This window comes from Oxyura jamaicensis, chromosome 2, assembly GCF_011077185.1.
Source record: "Oxyura jamaicensis isolate SHBP4307 breed ruddy duck chromosome 2, BPBGC_Ojam_1.0, whole genome shotgun sequence".
Lineage (NCBI taxonomy): Eukaryota > Metazoa > Chordata > Aves > Anseriformes > Anatidae > Oxyura > Oxyura jamaicensis.
Genome location: NC_048894.1, coordinates 59,651,292 through 59,670,790, shown reverse-complemented (window position 1 = coordinate 59,670,790; position 19,499 = coordinate 59,651,292). Strand labels below are relative to the sequence as shown.

The 19,499-nt window shown below is 37.5% G+C and overlaps 1 protein-coding gene across 2 annotated transcripts in view; it reads left to right on the top strand.

Annotated features, from left to right (window-relative positions):
• RALA (RAS like proto-oncogene A) overlaps positions 1 to 15,075 on the top strand; it is a 28,261-nt gene extending 13,186 nt beyond the window's left edge. For both annotated transcript variants that reach the window (XM_035318000.1, XM_035317999.1), the window contains exons 2-5: positions 5,483 to 5,637; positions 6,657 to 6,865; positions 10,373 to 10,547; positions 13,097 to 15,075. In XM_035318000.1, coding sequence (XP_035173891.1) covers positions 5,524 to 5,637; positions 6,657 to 6,865; positions 10,373 to 10,547; positions 13,097 to 13,219 — 621 coding nt within the window. In that variant the 5' untranslated portion in view covers positions 5,483 to 5,523 and the 3' untranslated portion in view covers positions 13,220 to 15,075. The remainder of the gene's footprint in view (positions 1 to 5,482; positions 5,638 to 6,656; positions 6,866 to 10,372; positions 10,548 to 13,096) is intronic.
• Positions 15,076 to 19,499: the final 4,424 nt, after the last annotated feature.

Below are 19,499 nucleotides of genomic sequence, written 5' to 3'. Positions count from 1 at the left end.
TATGCGATCTTCCATTAAGGAAGAGAATAGAAACAAAAGACTAGGAATTCAGTTTTGATGTCGTAGTTTTAAGAAAATTATACAAATACTAATAAAAGAAACAGTTTTATAATTGAAGAAAGGCACCACTATCTCTTATTAACTAGAATCTACTATACTAATTGTACCGCTTATCTTTAAACACAAAGCTATGTTTAACTAGTCCCCTTCAAACAAATGCCTGCAGCAAATCAAAGTTGTCCTGTTAAGGACAACTGCATTTTCACAAAGCCTGCATTCAGCTTTATGTATAGCACTGCAGAAGATGCCAGCTGAATTCTTGCCTGTAATGATGCGACTTTGCAGTGTAATGCTTCTCCTTCCCTGCTCTGCTCTCACTGACATTGCATTTATGAGACTCGTGGGGATCAAAATGGACAGAGTAGCATCTTGACCTCTTTTAGTCTAATTCTTTTAAAAATGAGTCTGTCTGATCATACGCTCCGTTCTTCCTTAATTTGTGGCCTGTTGGCCGGCTTCAGGTACATTTTGACAGGGCTAGGTGCATTGAATTTGATTGTTCCTGTAAGTTGCCTGAATATCTGATGATGGCTAAAGAGGAAAAATCTGTGTCAGTGTTCTCTCTGTAGGAAGGAAAGCAATGTGAGCTGGGCATCCATTGCCCTGCTTGGGTTGGTGTACAGCTACTCTGTTGGCCATGTTTTTTCTCCCTTTTAACATGAGTCTGAACATCAGGATTATGGCACTGAGGAGGAACGTAGAGGACAATTGGCACAGACCTGTAAGGAAGAATGCTTCAATTAAATGTTTTGGAGCAGGTTATTCTGTGAGAAGTCATTTCCAAAGAGCATCTGAGAAATTGGGATAATCTAAGAGGAGTCTTCTGAATGAGCAAGACGACTAAGGGGTTAAAAAGCATATATATTTTTTTCACCCATAAATTTATTTTTAGGTCTCAGTTTATTTGGCTGAAGAAGTAGATAGGAGGACAAAATAAATATGTGTAGTAGGGAGATCAAAGATTCCTACTCTTTTTTTTCCCTCCCTATCACATACTTCAAAAGATATCTGGCCAGAAAACTGTTCCTGGAGAGGAAAACCTCTTTTTGTCCTGGTATCTGATCATCCTACCTGCTCCTGTGGCTCTGGATAACCAGTCTGCTCCAAGACTTTATGCAAGGGTTAATGTGATGCAAACATCTATAGTTTCCTTGTCCAAGTCCCACTACAGGAGCGCTCTCCAGCTTGCTCCGCAAGTGAGTAGAGCTGAATGTCATGTTTGAATCCACTGGGGACTAGAGCTACCACAGTGTTTCTTGCACAGAGGACCTACCATGCAAGGTGTGGACCTCTGGAAAGGTCAGCATTACTACAGGTAGATACCAGTCACTTGAGAGGGGCGCCACAAGTATCTTTTGCTACACAGAATGATCTTCAGTTATTTTCCTACCTGGTCTTCTCCTCCTTGACTAGATTTCTGTGCTGTTGGACAAGTTGCCATGACTGATGCTAATGTGAACTATAGTTGCTTCTCCTGCAGTTCTCCTGATTTAATATAATCGCTCCATTACCCGGCTCCACAAAAGTGATCCTGGCTCCAACTGGAAGGCTGCCATCAATGGAGCACAGAACTGTGGGGGTGGCTGTCTACAAGCAGGTAATGAGCAGCTTTAGGAGCATAGAGAACTGCTTACTTTGGCTGAGCAGCCACCGAGAGTCAATGATTTGTGCCCTTATTTGCTCAAGCATGTTGGAAAGGGCAGTTTCCTAGGCGTTTATCAGCAGCGGAGGTGAGGAGTGATCGACAGCATGGTGGTTAGACAGCTCTCTGGCCCTTCTGAGTGAAGGTATGGAAGTACGTTGTTGAGCCAGTTAAACTTTCACTTCCCTTCCAACTTGTTAGGCTACACAAAGGACTGTTTAAAAATACTCTCATCATGTGTATGTCATCAGCATTATTGCTGGGGTGGGGATTACCAATGGGTGTGGTAAAAAGCTGACCTGTATGAATGGATTATATATACAGCTACTGACAACACCCTGCTTGGTTCTGTGTGAACCTTTCTCTGCTGTACAATAACATGGGGTTCTGCTGCAGGAGGGGCCTGTGCTTATCTTCTGGCCTCACAACAGTTTTGCACTTTAAAGATTGGAAAAAAATGAAAATAAAAAAGCACTGTAAACAAAACATGAAAGTGTTCGGGTTTTTTTGAGCTACACACAAGAGGATTCAGGAGGATTCCTTCCTCAGTCCCTGTTAATTGTATCATAATTATTAAGTAGGACAATTAAAAAAATAGGTATGACCCAAATTTATACTTTTAAATTTATACTTTTAAATTTATACTTTTTATACTTTTAATGAACGCTTATGAAAATAAGTCAGGCTACATGAATTGGGGGTAGAGAAATTTACTTTGCATGAAAGATCTTAGGTTCTTTACTGTTAAAATTGGATTCTATGTTCTACTTTGCTTTTAAAAGCAGACTGAAATAGGTAGAAGTATGTGGCAGTAACTTAAAATTTTTCAAGGTCTGTTTTCTCTCAGGTGGACTACCTCCTCTGAAGCAGTCTCTCTGGATTGAATGCCGTTTGCACAGAATCAGACCATTCCTGCTTGGTGTGTAGCTCATTTCTGTCTCTTTTCATGTCTACTTTTCATGTCTACTTTTCAGCAGGCATGAATTTGCTTGTCTTGTATCTTTATTGGATTATGAAGAACTTGAAATCAACTGACCGTGCTGAGCCTCCTCCCACTGCGAAGTGGGACAGAATATTTATGGCAAGCTTATCTTTAAGATTTGGAGTATGTGGTAGCACGAAGTTTTGCTGTCTTCAGTATCTTACCGGAATGTTGTGCACTGATAGTTATTGATGACTTGATGACTCAGGATACTGCTCGGACTGGTTGGGTCAGTTTTTTGTTGTTGTTGTTTCTTTTTGTTTTTAATTCTGAGTTTTTCTTTGACTCAATCTCTTATGCTTCTTTGAAAAGATGTTATCAAGGCTTCTGAAAATGATTGCCAGAGATTCTTCCTGGTTAAAGAGTATTCAGTGAACAGGATCATCTTGACTAGCTTGAGTGTTTATAAAAGTCTTTCTGTTTGGACATCAGTGTTATGCTTTCCGAGTTTTTTATCAGCTGTTGCTCAGAGTTCAAAAAGTGGCAGCTTCTCTTAGCTATCCTGGGATCCTCCCAGCTCAACTGAAGCTTCTGGTAGAAGGATATTCCCATTGCTCAATCTACCAAGGGACTGTAGGTTAATTTACAACAAATATTACAGTGAAATGTGACTCTTATGTACCTGAACATTTTCACAAATTGTAGTATTGACTTTGCAGAAACACACCTGACAGATCCTGCTGAATTCCTTTAAATTTGTTGCAGTATTGGGGTTCTTGTAGAAGAATACTGCTTTCTTTCTTAATAAGATTAATACGGACCCTATCTGTGTATACTGGTGCTCCAGTATCTGTGCTTAGAGTATGCATTGTAATCTAAACTTGTCAAAGTGAGCTGTTCTCAGTTGATAACTGGAATTCAGAGGAATGCTACTTCATATTACTTGTCTGAAATACATATTTAAAAACTAGTAAGTGTGACTTTCAGTATACATTTATTCTCCTAAGAGACAAGTGCAAAGCAAAACAACGTGGAGTAGTTCAAAATGCAGTGTAGCAGGTTGAAAGTGTACACATAGCTTGGAGATATTTTCATGTTCTCGTACTCCCTCTTGAGTAAAAATAAAGCTATGGTTCTTTTTAAGCCATAATGGCCAAAACCAAAATGTGTTTTGTTCTCATGCTACTTGGTCTGTCTCCTTCTTAAAAGACTTTGTAATATGATGTTAGTTATTTCTCTGCTATATGTCTGTAATTAGTACAGCACCTTACTCATGCTCGTTTCACTTGGGTAACCTTTCTGGGAGAAACAATTTAAACCATTTAATATTCAACTGCATTTTCAGGATTCTTTGACAGCATAATGGGTAGTGTTATTGATGTGATCTAGAGATTTTTTCACGTAGGTTTCTTCCTTTTCTAAGTTTTTTGTGTTTTAATTCCAGGAAGGATTGGCTTAGTCTCTAACGAAGCTTCAGTCAGAATGCTTTTACAGATAACTGCCATACTGCTAACAAATCTAGGGACTTTGATACAAGTTTTTAAAAAAACTGTCATGCTTGACGTTCCTGTTGTTTAAACTGCACGCAGTGGTGATTCATTATGCAGGAGGCTGTAATTTTAGTGTGAGATTGTCAGATGATCATGATGGGTAAAGGTAATGAGGTAATGGTATCTTGTTACTATGCTGTGTTATTATCTGGTAGTATAAAACCAGACTGTGTTGTCATGTGACTGTGTTCTTTCAGAGCTTTCTAATTGGCAAAATTGGTTCTTAGTTGCTGCTGTAGATGTCTCTTGTGTTTATACCCTCAGTAATGTAGAAGTCATTGTGTTTTTTGGATATCAGAGTTTGTTTTGACCTCAATATATAGAGAGGGAGATTCTGGAGAAAATTTATGCGTTCTTATAAATCTGTGCAGTGAGTTTCCCCTGTTTTAAGACAAAAACTTCTGTCTTACTTTAAACAGAAATATAGTAGTAATACTGTTGGGATAGGCAGGGAATTAAATGATGATGTGGGATGATAATAGTTGGAGCTCTGCTAAAGCTGATTTTTTTTTTAAAGGCTAATGGGATTGTTGTTTTTGTACATGTGCACCCCCACATTACAGTGTGTGTGAATGACCTCTCGAAGAGCCCTTTGGTATTACTGAGATGCAGAGATTTGTGTTTGAGCAAGAGCAGATGTGGGACTAGGACAACTATTCCAAGTACAGTGGATAACTGTTTGTAGTCTGAGAAGGGAAGCTGAATTGTTCCACTCTGCTTTAACTAGATTGTTCTTTTGTTTTTCTGATTGACTTGCTGAAGCTGATTCATTTTAGGATTTAAATGACACATTTGCCTGATTTTCTCTGAAGAAAGTACACTAACCAACCCTTGCTGTTGTGTCTTGGTGCCTGCTGCTTAAGCTGGAAATTCCTTCAAACACCTGTTTTCTTTCCCCTGCAGCTGACGTATCTCATGTTTTCTAGTGTGGTGTTGACTCAATGTGGTTTCCTTTTTCAGTTCTTGCTTAGTAAACTAACAAAAGTTTGCAACAAGGACCAAGTCTCTAAAGGAAAACATTACATACCAAAATGTAAATTGTTTTTCCTAATTGCTGTTGGATGCTGTAAACCCACCTGTGCCCATACCAAATGGTGAAGGCTTTCTTTGCTCATGCCACAAAAAAAAAGATGGGCTTGTTATAATTTGTGAGATGTTTTCCACAGTAGAAAAACTTGCTGCTTTTTTGAGGAACAGAACTGAAATTTAAGCCCTTAACTATGCAGGGATTTGAAATGGATCAATTTTAATCAGTGTATGTGGGAAGAGGAAAAGAAAACTAATGAAGCAATATTTTTTTTATTCTAGGTTTTTTCATTTTATACCTGCAAATTTTCTGCAATCCAAAGATGGCAGCAAATAAGCCTAAAGGGCAGAATTCATTGGCTTTGCACAAAGTCATCATGGTGGGAAGTGGTGGCGTAGGAAAATCTGCTTTAACACTACAGTTTATGTATGATGAGGTAAGAATGTGTGCTAGAAATTATCTCATGCAATGTCTGCTACACAGTGTTACTTAAGTATTTAATTGGTACAGTTATTTTCAGAAATGATCTAAATGTATATGACGTGGTATGAAAGCCAGCTATCAAACTGAGCAAAAATATTTTTGTGCTGGCACAGGTTGCCCAGAGAAGCTGTGGATGCCCCCTCTCTGGAAGTGTTCAGGGCCAGGCCAGATGGGGGTTTGGGCAACGTTGTCTGGTGGGAGGTGTCCCTGCCCATGGCAGCAGGGTTGGAAGTGGATAATCCTTAAGGGTCCCTTCCAACCCAAGCCATTCTATTATTCTTTGAGATTTCAGACTTGACCTCTTAGAGACACCTGTAAAGGTATAAATTGGCTTTTAAGATAATTGATGGCATTTTTGGAACTCGCTCCTTTACAGTATGTTTTCTCATTATTTACTAGACCTATTAAAACTTACGTAAATATTATAGTTCAAAGCTTCCTCAGTTTGGTGAGTTACTTGATGCCTGAAATGATGACCAATTTTTTTTTTTTCTGATGTTGGAGAAGAAAAAAAAAAATCTGTTTCTCATGTCCCTGCTTTTTTGTCAGTGAAAGTTATTCTTTTTGTTTAAGAAGTAGAAGTTATGCCTTCATTGTCCCTTAAAAATTGATACTAAATGTATTTAAAGTCAGGGCTGCTTGATAGCATAATGAGATGAAGCCAGATGTTTTGATTAACCAGAAGCAGATACTTAGTTTTGCAGTTACCTCTAAAATTTCCTTGTAATGGCTGAAAAAATAATATATAGAGAGAGAGAGAGATATAAATAGTTTGGGCTGATGGAGAGCCTGTTTTAGCTATGAAAACATCCGTGTTGTATTGTGTGAGCACTTCATGTAGCCTAAATATATAAGTTTATTTATTTGTTACTGTAACACTGTAAGATGTTTGTTTTATCCTTACATGCAAATAGAAGCATTTGCTTTGTAAAGGCATGTGGTTTTTCTATATAGTAAAAGTTGTGTTTCTAGTTTGTAGAAGATTATGAGCCCACCAAAGCAGACAGCTACAGGAAAAAGGTGGTTCTGGATGGAGAAGAAGTCCAAATTGATATATTAGACACAGCAGGGCAGGAGGACTATGCTGCAATTAGAGACAACTACTTCCGAAGCGGAGAAGGCTTTCTTTGTGTCTTCTCTATTACAGAGCTGGAATCATTTGCAGCTACTGCAGACTTCAGGTAAGTTACAAGTCAAGATAGTTACTGTAATTATAGTGAGGTAATTACAATCACACTTTTTTGATATTCTATAATATCATTACGTTAGTCCAGGTTAGATGACTGTATTCACATTGTTTTCAATAGATGCCTAGCCATGCCTTTACTGTCTGCATACCACTTCAGATATCTTTACTGCTCTGTTTCTAAGTACCAAAAAGGTTACTGCTACAAAGCAGCTACACAGCAACTTTCAGAAGGTTGCTGCCCTCTGTACGTTGCTCTTGCTTGGCACTGCAGTGCAAAGAAGCAGTATTTGTGAGTAGGCATAGTGCTATCCAAAGTAATGGATCTGAGAAAAATTGCTTACTGACTGTATGGTTATATATAATGTATGTGCAATACTGCATACTCTCCCGAGGTGTCTTTTTTAGTTCTTGCTTGGTATGGCGGATTATGTTGCATTTCTTTAACCTTCAAAACACTACCTAAAGGAAAAAAGGTAGCTGTAGCATGCCCAGCTGTTATGCTAGGCTATTTCATAGTTCTGAAGATGACATGACCAGATTCCAGCTGAAAACTGTTAAGAAGATCTGGATCTGGTGATGTCTGTCTGCAAAGTCTTAGGCTAGCAAAGTATGTGCATTGTCATCTGGGAAGACTGAAATGGGTAGTGTAAGCAACATAACTTTTATACCTCTTAAAAATGTTTTTATCAGCAATTGAGAAGTTTTTTTGTCTATTCTGAAGTAGCTATCCGTTTTGTGTAAAGGCCTGTTGTAAATCTGTCCATTCAGTTTTGTATGGACTGAATTCTTCTCTGTAAAATATACTGATGTAAGTTTTCAAATTTACAAAGCAAATGTCAGCGGGTTCTGTATAGGGTTAGCCCTTACCATCAAAGTCAGAGAGAATATCACTTAAGGAGCAACATGCAAAATAGAGGCTGGATCTTTCTGCTGTAATGAGGATTTAACAGGCAAGGTTTTTTTTGTTTTGTTTTGTTTTTTTAAATGCTCTTCACACATACAACATGTTAAAACCCTTGTTTTGAGTGAGGAGTTAGACAGCAGAGTATTACAGATGTTTAATTTTGTTTGAAAGATAAAGCCAATTTAGAATGTTCATCCATATCTGTATATGCATTCATAGTAAAATAGGTAAATCAGTAAAATACCTTATTGCTATATTATATATAGTAAAAAGAAAAAAGACGAGACCAAAAAAAATTAACAGTTCAAAGTTAAGCAAAATAGGAGAGGAGATGATCTTTGAGATAAAAATGAGGAAAGAAAAAAAAGAGAGAATCTGCATCCCACTGAAATAAGGTTTCTTAGCGATACCATCATATTTTTAGTTAATTAGTCCTAGGTATCAGAATACATTTAATATCACATCTAAGGGAGGAGATGGGGAGAGGAGAGAAAGTGAGCTTTTCCGTTTCTGTTATTTTTTCATTTCTGTGTCAGTATGCGTATGCATGTATTTATATATTTAAAGAGAGAGAGAGAGGGGTGCATTACAGGTTGATGTTAGGTATGTCAGTCCTGGAGGGTTATTTAGTATAGTTGAGCTCTAGAGTGCAAAATGACTTCTTCAGTCCGTTCAAAACCCTGTTAATGCTTCAAAGTGCATTATCTTCTATGGACATAGAAAAAGTCCTACTTTTTAAGCAAAGGTGAGAGTTGACAATATACATGCTGAAAGAGGAAAAATGGAAGAAAAAGTCCCTTCAGTGAAGATACTAAAACTCCCCAATCCAAATCTTTAAAGTGCTTTTCAAGTTGCCTTTCAAACTGTCGAAGCCTGAGTACTAAAATATATCTCATAAAAATGACATTCTTTCTGATCCGTGTAACCTGTATCTCTTGAAGGTACAGTTACAATACATTTGGCATTGTTGAGCAGACAGAAATAATACTACTCAGAGACAGATAGGAAAGAAAATGACCAGAATTTGGATGTTTTAGTTTTTCCATGGAATTTTGCTCTGCTGAAAGGGCAACTCCAGCAGGAGAGTTGTTTACTACTATCTAGTGTCTTTGGGTTTCCCGGTGTGATCTGAAATGCCACTGCTCTTTGTCATTTTTTCAGTAGAAAACAGACCCACAAAGACTAAATTTTTAAATATTTGAAAGGCAGTTTGATAAAACGTACTCTTGCTTTGAGTAGAATTGGTGTAGCTCTAATGATTTTTTTAACTTTCAGATTCCAAGCCATTATATCTAGTTTTTAGCTAGAAGTCTTATTTGCACAGATACTGTAGTGGTGCACTGAATTCTTATCTATTCACCTATCCTAAACCACAGACTACTCAAACTACTTTTGGATATTAGCAAACACAGTTAAAAACTTTTGCTTGTTTGGCAGAGAGGGAAGTAATACTGCATTAATTATACCTGAGAGATGAATGTGTGTGTGTTACAAGGTGCATCAAAGACATATTTGTTGGTTTTTAAAAAAAAAAATAAGGGTGGAGTGAGGGTGTGGGTTGGAGGGCTAACTCAACAAGACTGCATACTATAAAAAGCAGAGCATTTTATAATTGGAGGAGGATCTTGATATACACCAAATCAAAGCTATTTAGAATATCAATTAACTCTTTCCAGTTTCTCTTCATTCTACATTAAAATCTGGCGATAGGCTTTACCTCAGTCAGAAAAGGGAATTTGGTTCTTTGAACTTTTTGTTTATCTTTCAGAAATTGCTCCATGATAAAGGGCTAAATTTCACTACGAACTTTATACTCTGAGACAAGAGAGAAATTCTGTTCTTCCTCTTAAATGCATTTCCAATTAGAAGAAAGCTTTTTTTTTTTTATTTAAACAGTCTTGAAGATTGATGTACCAAAGCATTTGTAGTACTCAGTTTTATTTACAGCTTTAAACTCTTCATCCTAGTGGTTCAAACAGGGGTAATGGTCTGTCCTCAAAAACCTGATGTATGTGCAACTTGTTATCCATACATTGGCTTATAACTGAATGAAGACCTCTCTGCAGAGAGTGAATGTAATTGACTTCAGAATGATTTGTCAAAGGAATAGATTTTCTCTTGTTAAGCTGTATCAGTTTACTACGTAAGTAGATAATTTTATCAGCTTTAAATGGCACGTGCATTTTATTAGGAAAAAAAAATGAATGCAGGACTGAAGTCTGGGTAGAGCAAAAATTGCAGTTGGAAGTAGTAATATAAAGGCAATGGGAAAGACTCTCAAGTAACATCTTTAGTAAAAAGAAGACTTTATTAGTGTAAATTTTCACTTAAACCCATCTTGTCCTACTCTATTTAATCTGTTACTGATTCACCTCCTTCTTGCCTAGAAGATTAGTTATCTGTCTTGGTCTTCATTGTGTATAGTGTCGTAATGAGGTTTAAGATTTTACTGTTACATAAGCTTCATAAAAGGAATAAGTGGGTTTTCATTGTAAGATGGAAGAGTATTTAGTCTGAGTTCTTCTGTCTGTGTTCTAAGAATAGTAGTCCATGAAATACTTAATTCTTTTTTCCCTTTTATTTTTTTATCTCCAGGGAGCAGATCTTAAGAGTAAAAGAAGATGAGAATGTTCCTTTTTTGCTAGTTGGTAACAAATCAGATTTGGAAGATAAAAGGCAAGTTTCTATAGAGGAAGCAAAAAACAGAGCTGATCAGTGGAATGTTAACTATGTGGAAACTTCTGCAAAAACACGAGCTAATGTTGACAAGGTAATAACTCACCTCATAATACAAGGAATCTCTCCATGAGTTTTTACTTCATAGCTCTCTTCCATGGGCCATACTTAGTGTTCAAGTTATTTTAGCCTTTTTGTGTGTGTGTATAAAAATTCAAATCAAATACGTTTCTCCCTTAGTTTGCAATGAGTGCATGACTAGATCAATTCATGTAGGACAGTAAAAATGTTTGCCATAACAAATCTATCCTATCTGAAACTGCAAGGAGTAAGTCATTAGACAAGACTTGTTTTCATTTAAAAATGTATTGAGGCAGCTACTTTGGCCTAGCTTTGTGTTTTTTGTGATTAGAAGACAATCTGCTTCTCAACAGTGAGGAAAGCTATCTGAGGAATCAAGTAAAAGTGGGTAAGAGAGGGCTTGGAACCTTCTCTACGCACAACTAGATGCCTGTCTGGAAGTTGCTTTGAAGAACAGATGGACCCTTCTAAGCTTTGAATGGCCTAGAAGTGCCTAATGAGTTTTCTGGGGTAAAGCCTGGTTCAGAAGGTCATGAAATAAGACACGGAATACTTGTCTACAAGAGGATAAATTATTGATTAGTTGTGAGCATTTCAGCTATAATTTCAAAAGACAGGACCTCTTGGAACACAATTCAGAATAACTCTCAGTCCTGTAGGCTGCAAAAGTAATGGAAGTATAATAAAAGAAATAAATAAAGTGCTAATCTTTCCTTTCAGACCTATTGATACAGTTGATCACACGCTGAAAAATTCTCTAATGTAAATGCTTACATCTGAGCAGTTGCAGCATTACAACAGTAATGGGAGTTCTGTTCTGCAGTGACTTAAACTTGATTGTTGTCATCTGTCCGTTGTCTTCCTGAAGAAATGGCTTGTTCAGTACTACAGTAAGAACTTCATGCTTTTCTGTAGGGAACATTAAGCCAATTAAATGCAGTGTAATTCAGATGTGTTGAGTTCAACTCTGATTTTTTTGTTGTTGTTGTTATTACAAAAAAAAAATATCTTTTAGTTTTGGTGCATAATTACAGTTAACGTCCATCTATTTCAGTCATGTAGAAATTCCCAGATCTTCTAAATCTACTTCACCATTCTTTAGCAGCTGGGAAAAAAGTATTATACAGATAGATTAAAATATATATCAAGCTTTTGCAGACACATGGTAGGCTACTACAGAGCTCCAAGTTTCTTTCTGGAGCAGGTGGCATTATGGCAAGATTAACACATTATATAGAGTTAAGGTTTAAAAGTCCATAAGTTAGGTTTTGTTGGCCCCAGTAAAAAAACAGGTATTCTTAGTTCCTTGTTTTCTTGGGGCATCTGAACTTACATGGTTTGTTAGGTGGACTTAAGTTAGTATCCTATGAGAAATCTACTTCTCTAAATCCCAAAATGGTGGATTGCTCATTTGGCCTCTGCTTACTTTAATAAAGGTTAGCAACTGAGCACTTCTCGGTAGGCTATGTACCCCAGATACATAGTACAGTGTAAGGGCTTAAGCAAGTTGCCAGTTGCAGCATACCACTAACAAAGATTTAAGTAAAAGCAAGTAACTTAGTCCACAGTTACAAATCTAAAGGCAGATATATTTCTTGATGGAAACATCTAGTTGCATCGATTTTCCTCAGATCCCATGTAATAAAGGTTTATGCTTTTGCTGCAATCAATATGAGATTAGTGTAATTGCAAATAAAATATTACTGTGCTCTGTAGAGGTGCTTTTCAGCCCCTGCACTGTCTGTGTTGCACTGAAATCGAGCGAGCCCCCTGATATATATCTCAAGGAGAATTTTTCTGACAGGAGGTTTAGAATTCTTCATCTGAACTGCTACAATAAGATTATGAAGATATTTATTTGCTGCAGTCCATTGGAAGTCAAGATCTCCTCTAATGAATAAAGTAACTTTAAGCAGCCCTGTCACAAGGTTTAACTGTCAGTCTGTTCTCTCTTAATAAATTTACTGGTGTCTCCAACTTTGTCACTTTTGTTTCTTACTAAACCACTTGATGAAAATAAAGTTTATGCATACGTTGAGATAGTAATATGCCAGTTGAGATTCTAAAAAATTTGCATCGTGGGACATGGAATGAAATGTTCATTGTGTGCTACTGCTCCATTAATGTACTTCTAGAATTGGTTATTGCACTTCTTCAACCTTTACAGTTCATCACTAAAAATACTTGAAATATAACTAGAAATATAAACTGATTTCCCTGTGTTTCCTCAGTGAAATGTAGATAATAAAAATAAATAAGTAGTCCTGGGCAGTAATGGGAGTCTTGTTTTAACCCTTGTGGAAAATTGTCTGAGAGGATTCATAAGCAAGTTCCAGAAGACAGGGGAACTATGGTACCATGGAAGAAGCATGTTTGCATTATATGGACATGGCCTTCTAAACCAATGAAAGATTTGTTGGATTAATATTTGTTTGCTCAAACTGGTTTTGTATAATTAACTTTATCCTAACCAATGGAAATGGCTATCACCAGTGATAGCTTAAATTAATTCACGTATCTGAGAGAGTTTTGGCATTTACATTCTTCCATCTTTTTTTTTAGGTGTTTTTTGATTTAATGAGAGAAATTAGAGCCAGAAAAATGGAAGACAGCAAAGAGAAGAATGGGAAGAAGAAAAGAAAAAGCCTAGCTAAGAGGATCAGAGAAAGATGTTGCATTTTATAATCAAAACCCTGAATTCCTTTCCTACCCTGACCATACTAATAAAAAAAAAAAACAAAACATAATTTATAAGCATGCCATTGAAGGCTCAAGTGACTGAAATTACTCTAATATGTTGGAAATCGTAATGTACCACTAAAAGCATGAATTGGAGCTGCACTGAAAGTCAAATTCACTGAAAAAAAATAAGGTGGCTTCAAGAGAAGCAAAGTTCAGTCCATTTCATAATTGCCTACCTTCTCACATTTCTTCTGAATGTAGTGTTTCATAGGCAGTCTTTTCTTTAATAGTAAACGGGGAGGGGGGGAGTACTACTTTGTGGGTTCTTGTAAAGCATACATTTTTTTAATCATTGATAATTGTCACTTCATCTTGTCTTTTGTTGCCTTGAAAAGTACAATTGTGAACGTGATACCTAACCAAGCGGTATGCAGTTGTTTTGACATGGAGTTATGCAAATCGGAAAAGAATAATGTATATGCGAACAGTTATGCTGGGGAAAATTACATGTGGTTCTGCATTACCTGATTAACCTAGAAGAGTGATGTAATCTTTTACATTGAAACATTTGAATATGCCTTAATTTTAAAACCTAATCATAGCAGGTTGCTTAGTCAAGGGTGTATTTTCAACTTCTTGCATGGAGACTGTCCCTGTGCATTGGTGCGAGACTGCCCTCCCTGTAGAGTGCAGTTATGTGAATGGTTTTGGTAACTAGCTGTCTGCTAGCAGCGTCTGTTCTGTAAATGTGTGCCATACTCTGGTATTGTGAATAATACAGAGCATACTCAGTCATCTGTAGCTTGGTAAACAATATGGTATCTTAAAGCTAAATGGTCAGAATACGTGTGAGATGGAGGTCATAAGGCTATGGCACATCTACACCTGGAATGGTCATTTAAAACTTAACCCGCTGATACCTTGAAACTTCCCTTTTGCGAGTAGTTTTCTGTCTAGATGTTGCTTGGGTTTTAACTCCCTGGAGTAGGGTGGAGTGGAGATGATTCAGTAGCGCTAATTTATTTTGAGTTAAGATGTTGTCCGGGAAATTCTGGTGTCATCAGTTAATTTTTTTTGTGTGTGTTCCTGATACTCAGCTATGGGAACACGCTGTGTTATGCTGAAGCTCTTTGCAGGTTTTGTACTGTTTAGTCTAGTTTATGTTGATTTTAAAACGGGGAACGTTGTAGCTACTTTTTCTAGTTCATGTTGATATTAAACAATCAAACATGCTTTGCAATAGAGAAACACTTACCATGTGCATCCAAAATCCCCAAACAAAACGTACTGCCTCAGTTGCTTCGGAATAGCAAGAATAGCACACGGTTAGCGTGCTGCATCTTAACTAAAAATATACCAGAACGTTTGAGGGTTTTGGACTCCTCTGGGGTAAGATGGGCTAGATCAATTCCACAAACTGTTACACTTTTTATACATGTGTAAGCCTATAACTGACAGTATAAAATGTGCTCAAGCAAACTAGGTAACAAATATTTAACTTCCATGCTAACAGACATTTTAGGGACTCAAGTCTTAGAAGTTATATTTGTCATGTTAAATATTTATCAATAGGAATTTTGTATGTGCATTTAGTAGACTGCCAAGTGCAGAATTAAAGTTACTCATGTAACTATGGCAAATAAGCCAATCTTCATCTTACTGCGTACTCATTTTGGTCTATTTAGCCAGGGAGTGTAACCACTAACATTGTGACTTTGCTTTGGAACCTGTATGCTGGGAACTGAGGTGTTATGAAGCCACCAGACACGTGAAACTTGTCTTGGCTGATGCCTTACTCTGTCCTTTTATTTGCTATTTGAGCCATTGAAAGATGAATAAACTTCCACTTTTTTTAAATACTTGTGCAGTGTTATTTTATAACTATAACATCAAATATAACTTTGCTGTAGCTGAGACCAGTTTTCAGTCAGTTAAACCAAAATATTCCAGAAGTTGTTTTAGTGTATGTGAACAAAGTAAAACTGGTTTGATAAAAGCCACTTTGTGAAAGCAAGACTACGCTTGTGTTACCTTTATCCAGTGCTAATTGATCCCTACTTGCTGTAACAAGGAATATCAGAAAGCAGGCACACAAATTGAGGTTGAGGTAAGCTATTTCCAGAAGTACTCTTTCATAAGAATGTAAGGTGAGATTTTTTAATTTTTATTTTTTTAAAAGGAGAGCCTATATTAGTTTAGGGGGGAGGGGGGCAGTGCTTCCAAAGTCTTATATTCTTTTAGCGTGCTCTGGGAGAATGTAAGTTTGCTTCCTCAGCTTGCAAAGAAACTAGCTTGAACTGCATATATAAGATTGTGGTATGGCCAAACAAGTGGTCCGTTTGCATCATAAATTGATGCTTTAGCCTACTTCTGTGTCTGAAACTGCTAGGTCTATATCTGCTTAAAGAGCTTCTTTGCCTGCAAGTGTTTTTCCTCTTGTTTCTGCTCCAAAAAGTTGAAGATTTTTTCCTCAAGTTGGCAGGATCAAAGCCTTCCATGGGTTTTCACTCCAAGTTAGCTAAATATGCTGGTAATACTATTGCTACCTTTTGTGAAATATATGGCACTGTAAAATTGCAGGCCAGACAGAGTCCTTAATTTGTAACAAACTATAAAGTTCAGCCTTCCGTTGTGTACAAAACTAATGCTGAATTTTTATTCTAACTCCCATTTTTTTTCTATACCTCTTCATTTGTAGCTTTAAAAACACAGGGAACGTTCAAAAATACTGGCTAAGGACCCTATGGTGTATTTGGTAGCTTCTGTAGCCTCCTGATGAGCACAGTTTAACAATAGCAGTAACAAATAACAGTTTTCTTTGGCAATTCTGAAACACCCATGGTGTGCAAGAAGTGCTTTCCTGTTCACAGGGATGTTGTTAACATCAGAGGAGGTCACAGATAAAGCCTCCACAAATTCTAATGGCAATCATAACAATAAAATAAAATCTGTATCTGAGCATTATTTTCACTATATTAATATGCAGGAATTAAATATTATATCTATTATATGAAACAGGCTTACTGAAAATCTTGGGTTCCTCTTTGAGACACCAAGCTTTGCAATGATTGTCTTCCGGAGTCTGAGAATATGCGAAATGATGATGGTCTAATGCAAAATGCAGAGCAGCAGACTGCTGGCATTACGCGAATGCATGTGGTACATTTAGCAGACCAGAACTGTATCAGAAGGTAGGGCTGAGCCTACAACAGAGAACTGAAAAGGGAAAGCTAACAGCCCATCTTAATTTCTAAGCTCTCTCCCATTACTGTCAGACATGCATTGGTTTTCTAGCCACACGGATGCACTGACAGGTGCAAAAACTGAATTTCTTACAAGACTTGCTCTTGACAATTTCTTGTTATGATTTTAACTTACATAGAATACTTTCTTTCATGAGTCACCTCTTAAAAAAAAGTGTATATTGTTATGGGCTTCAGCTTTTTACTAAACCTGAGTGGTAGGAAAGGTACAACGTTGTTAGTAATTAAGTTCAGGCTAATCTTTGAACTAAATACATTGACCCAGTTGGGAATATTTCTGCTTGAAGCTTCTTTGTCAAAGAAATGCTGAAACTGAAACCATTTGAGATCTGCCTAGGGTCATGCAGACAGCGAGACCTTTCTCATTTCCACAGCTATCCTGCGTGGATCTCACCAACCACTGGTACAATCCATTTAGGTGCTGATACAATATTCAGAAGAGTCCATTTTGTTTGTGTGCTGGGGTCTTCCACCCCCCCCCCCTTTTTTTTTTCTTTATTCCATGTAGAATGGAAAAATACCTAAGCTTAAGTTGCTAAGAAAAAATCATATGCTTCCACCATCCTCTTGATTAATATGCACTCAGTAATATTTAACACTACCAGAGCCCTTAATATGCAATATCTGTTGTCTATGGATGTCAGTGGGACAGTCACAGAGACGCAGGGTAATATTCCGTCATACAGATGAAAACAACGCAGGCAGAATTTAGCTAGTTGACTGAGGAAGAATACTCCTGTTTTACTCTGCATCATTCTGCCTCAAGCAAGGCAATTGTTGACTCTCTTACTTACCTGGTAATACTGTGTAAAGCTGTAAATGTACCAAAATCACTCAAGATGGAAGCTACTAGGTTCCAAACCATGGCACCCAGTTACGCCTTTCAACATTTGCAAGGACATCCCCTACCAGCAGACTTCTATGCTGAAGTGTTAAAAACAGGTCCTGTCTACACCCCAGTAATGTGGAAATAGAAGTCTGTAAAAGTGAATGATGTTCTTAAAAGGATTTTTGTTCTCCTCCTGCTTTGCACGGCCACTTCAGCAGTTAGCTATAACTCTGATTCAAAACAAGTCCAGCCATTTTACCAAGATCCTGGATTTTGACTTGATGGAAGTTGCCAGTTTTGTAGTTGCCCTCAAGCAGCTGCCTAGCTGAACCCTTGCTGTGGGCTCCCGTATATTCAGACAATTCCTGCATGTGAAACAGTTTTTTTGTTGTTGGTGTTTTTTTGTGTTTTTTTTTTTTTTTTTTTTTTTAATAATCCATCCTTGTGAGGGGTTATGAAAGCTCCTGGGAGGAGAATAAGGTACTAAAAATATAAGAAGAATGAAAATGGTGGTGGTGGCATCTCAGACCCTGTAACAATGAACTGCAGTTCTGCAGTACTAGCATTTATTTGGGTCTGTGTTCCTGCAACATTCAGGAGGACTTTTTTTTTTCCTTTTTTTTTTTTTTTTTTTTTCCTATTTTAAGCTTTATTTAATATGACAGGATGTTACAAAATAAGGAATGGAAGAAAGGATAATTTACAGCCTAAAACTATGTGCGAAAGGTAAGCAGACTCCAGCATGCTCTTAAAAATGTCTAAATACTGGAACATCTTTCATCACTCCACTGTTTCCTTTGCTCTCTGCTAAAAAGAGGTGTGGAGGGAACATGTTTAATGATACTCCACTACAGTTTTTTTTTCTACAGGAACCACTTTGCAACTTTTATTGGAGGGGGAAAAAAAAAAAAAAAAAAAAAAAAGCCTGTAGCAGATAGTCTGTTAGGATTATCGTTTCAATCATTTTTGCATGCCTCACGCTGGAAACTGTAGTTTCCTGTAGAAATCACAGTTCCTAAGTGGTGCAGACTTAATTTTCCTTAAGCCCTGACATTTTAAGAAAAGTTTAGTTGTTTCTTAGAATAATCTGACAATACAGCACTCATTTCAAAGCATGTTGAGAAAGGTAACGACCCATCTCAACATTTATGGATGGAGGTAAGTGAGCCAGGGGTACGGCAGGGGACTTGCCAGATCCGGGAATAAAATTTCCTGTTTGGTAATAAAGCAAGGTAACGAGGCTGTCTCCGCTGAGTCATGTTTGTATGTTACAAAGGTGGGTGCAGCTGCATTGGGATAGGTGAATTTGCATTAATCTAGTGGGTGCCTGAGGATGCATGACTTTGAACAGCATTTGGAGATTAATTACAGATTCTGTAGGAACCAGTTGGGTCCATTGCAAATGGTGGGAAAAAAAATAAGAATGTGAATTTAGAAATACACATTTGCCCACTTCCTGAGATTGGTAGTAATCACGCTTTTCCTCCTTGTCCATTTTTATTTGAATTTGATAATATTTATGGCAGAGAGTGAGAGGATGGAAGCACAGCCTCCATGGATGGTGCAGCCATCCATGGGATTTGCAGAAGCACACGGTGGGAAAAGGAAGAAATCAAGAGGGCTTGTGCCTCATGGGTGTTCAAGCTAAAAGGAGAGGCATGATGATGCCCAGGAGTTTGAATGTTATATTTTAGATGCAGACTGCAGTCCTGAAGGTAATGAATTAGTATTTGTCTTCAACCATGTTCAGCATGCTTGGTATGCTTCTGTTACAGTTATTTTTGCCTTTCTCTTGTCTTGTGAAAACAAGAAGTCTTGTGAAGACTTATGGGAGAGGTCTTTTTCAATGCAACAAAATAGGAGACCTGTTGGGTGAAAAGCTGCCAGACTAATGTGTTAAATATTAGTCATCTCTAAAGAATGAGCCTGAAACAGCAATCCTTCTCTTTCATCTGATAACTGCCAAAATGCCTACTGAAATAGCCTGGGGAAGTGTCAAAAGAGTGGTAAAAAATAATGTACCATTTCCATGGATAGCAGTTTGCTGTGGGCTGTTGTAACTCCCGCAAGTGTTAGAACTGCCTTGAGGAGGCAGGGCTAGATGCCCTTGGCTGCTGGTGACAGACTCACGCTGCACCTGATAGGAGGGAAGCTTGCAGAGTTTGGCTGCCCCTCTGCTGTTACATGAGGA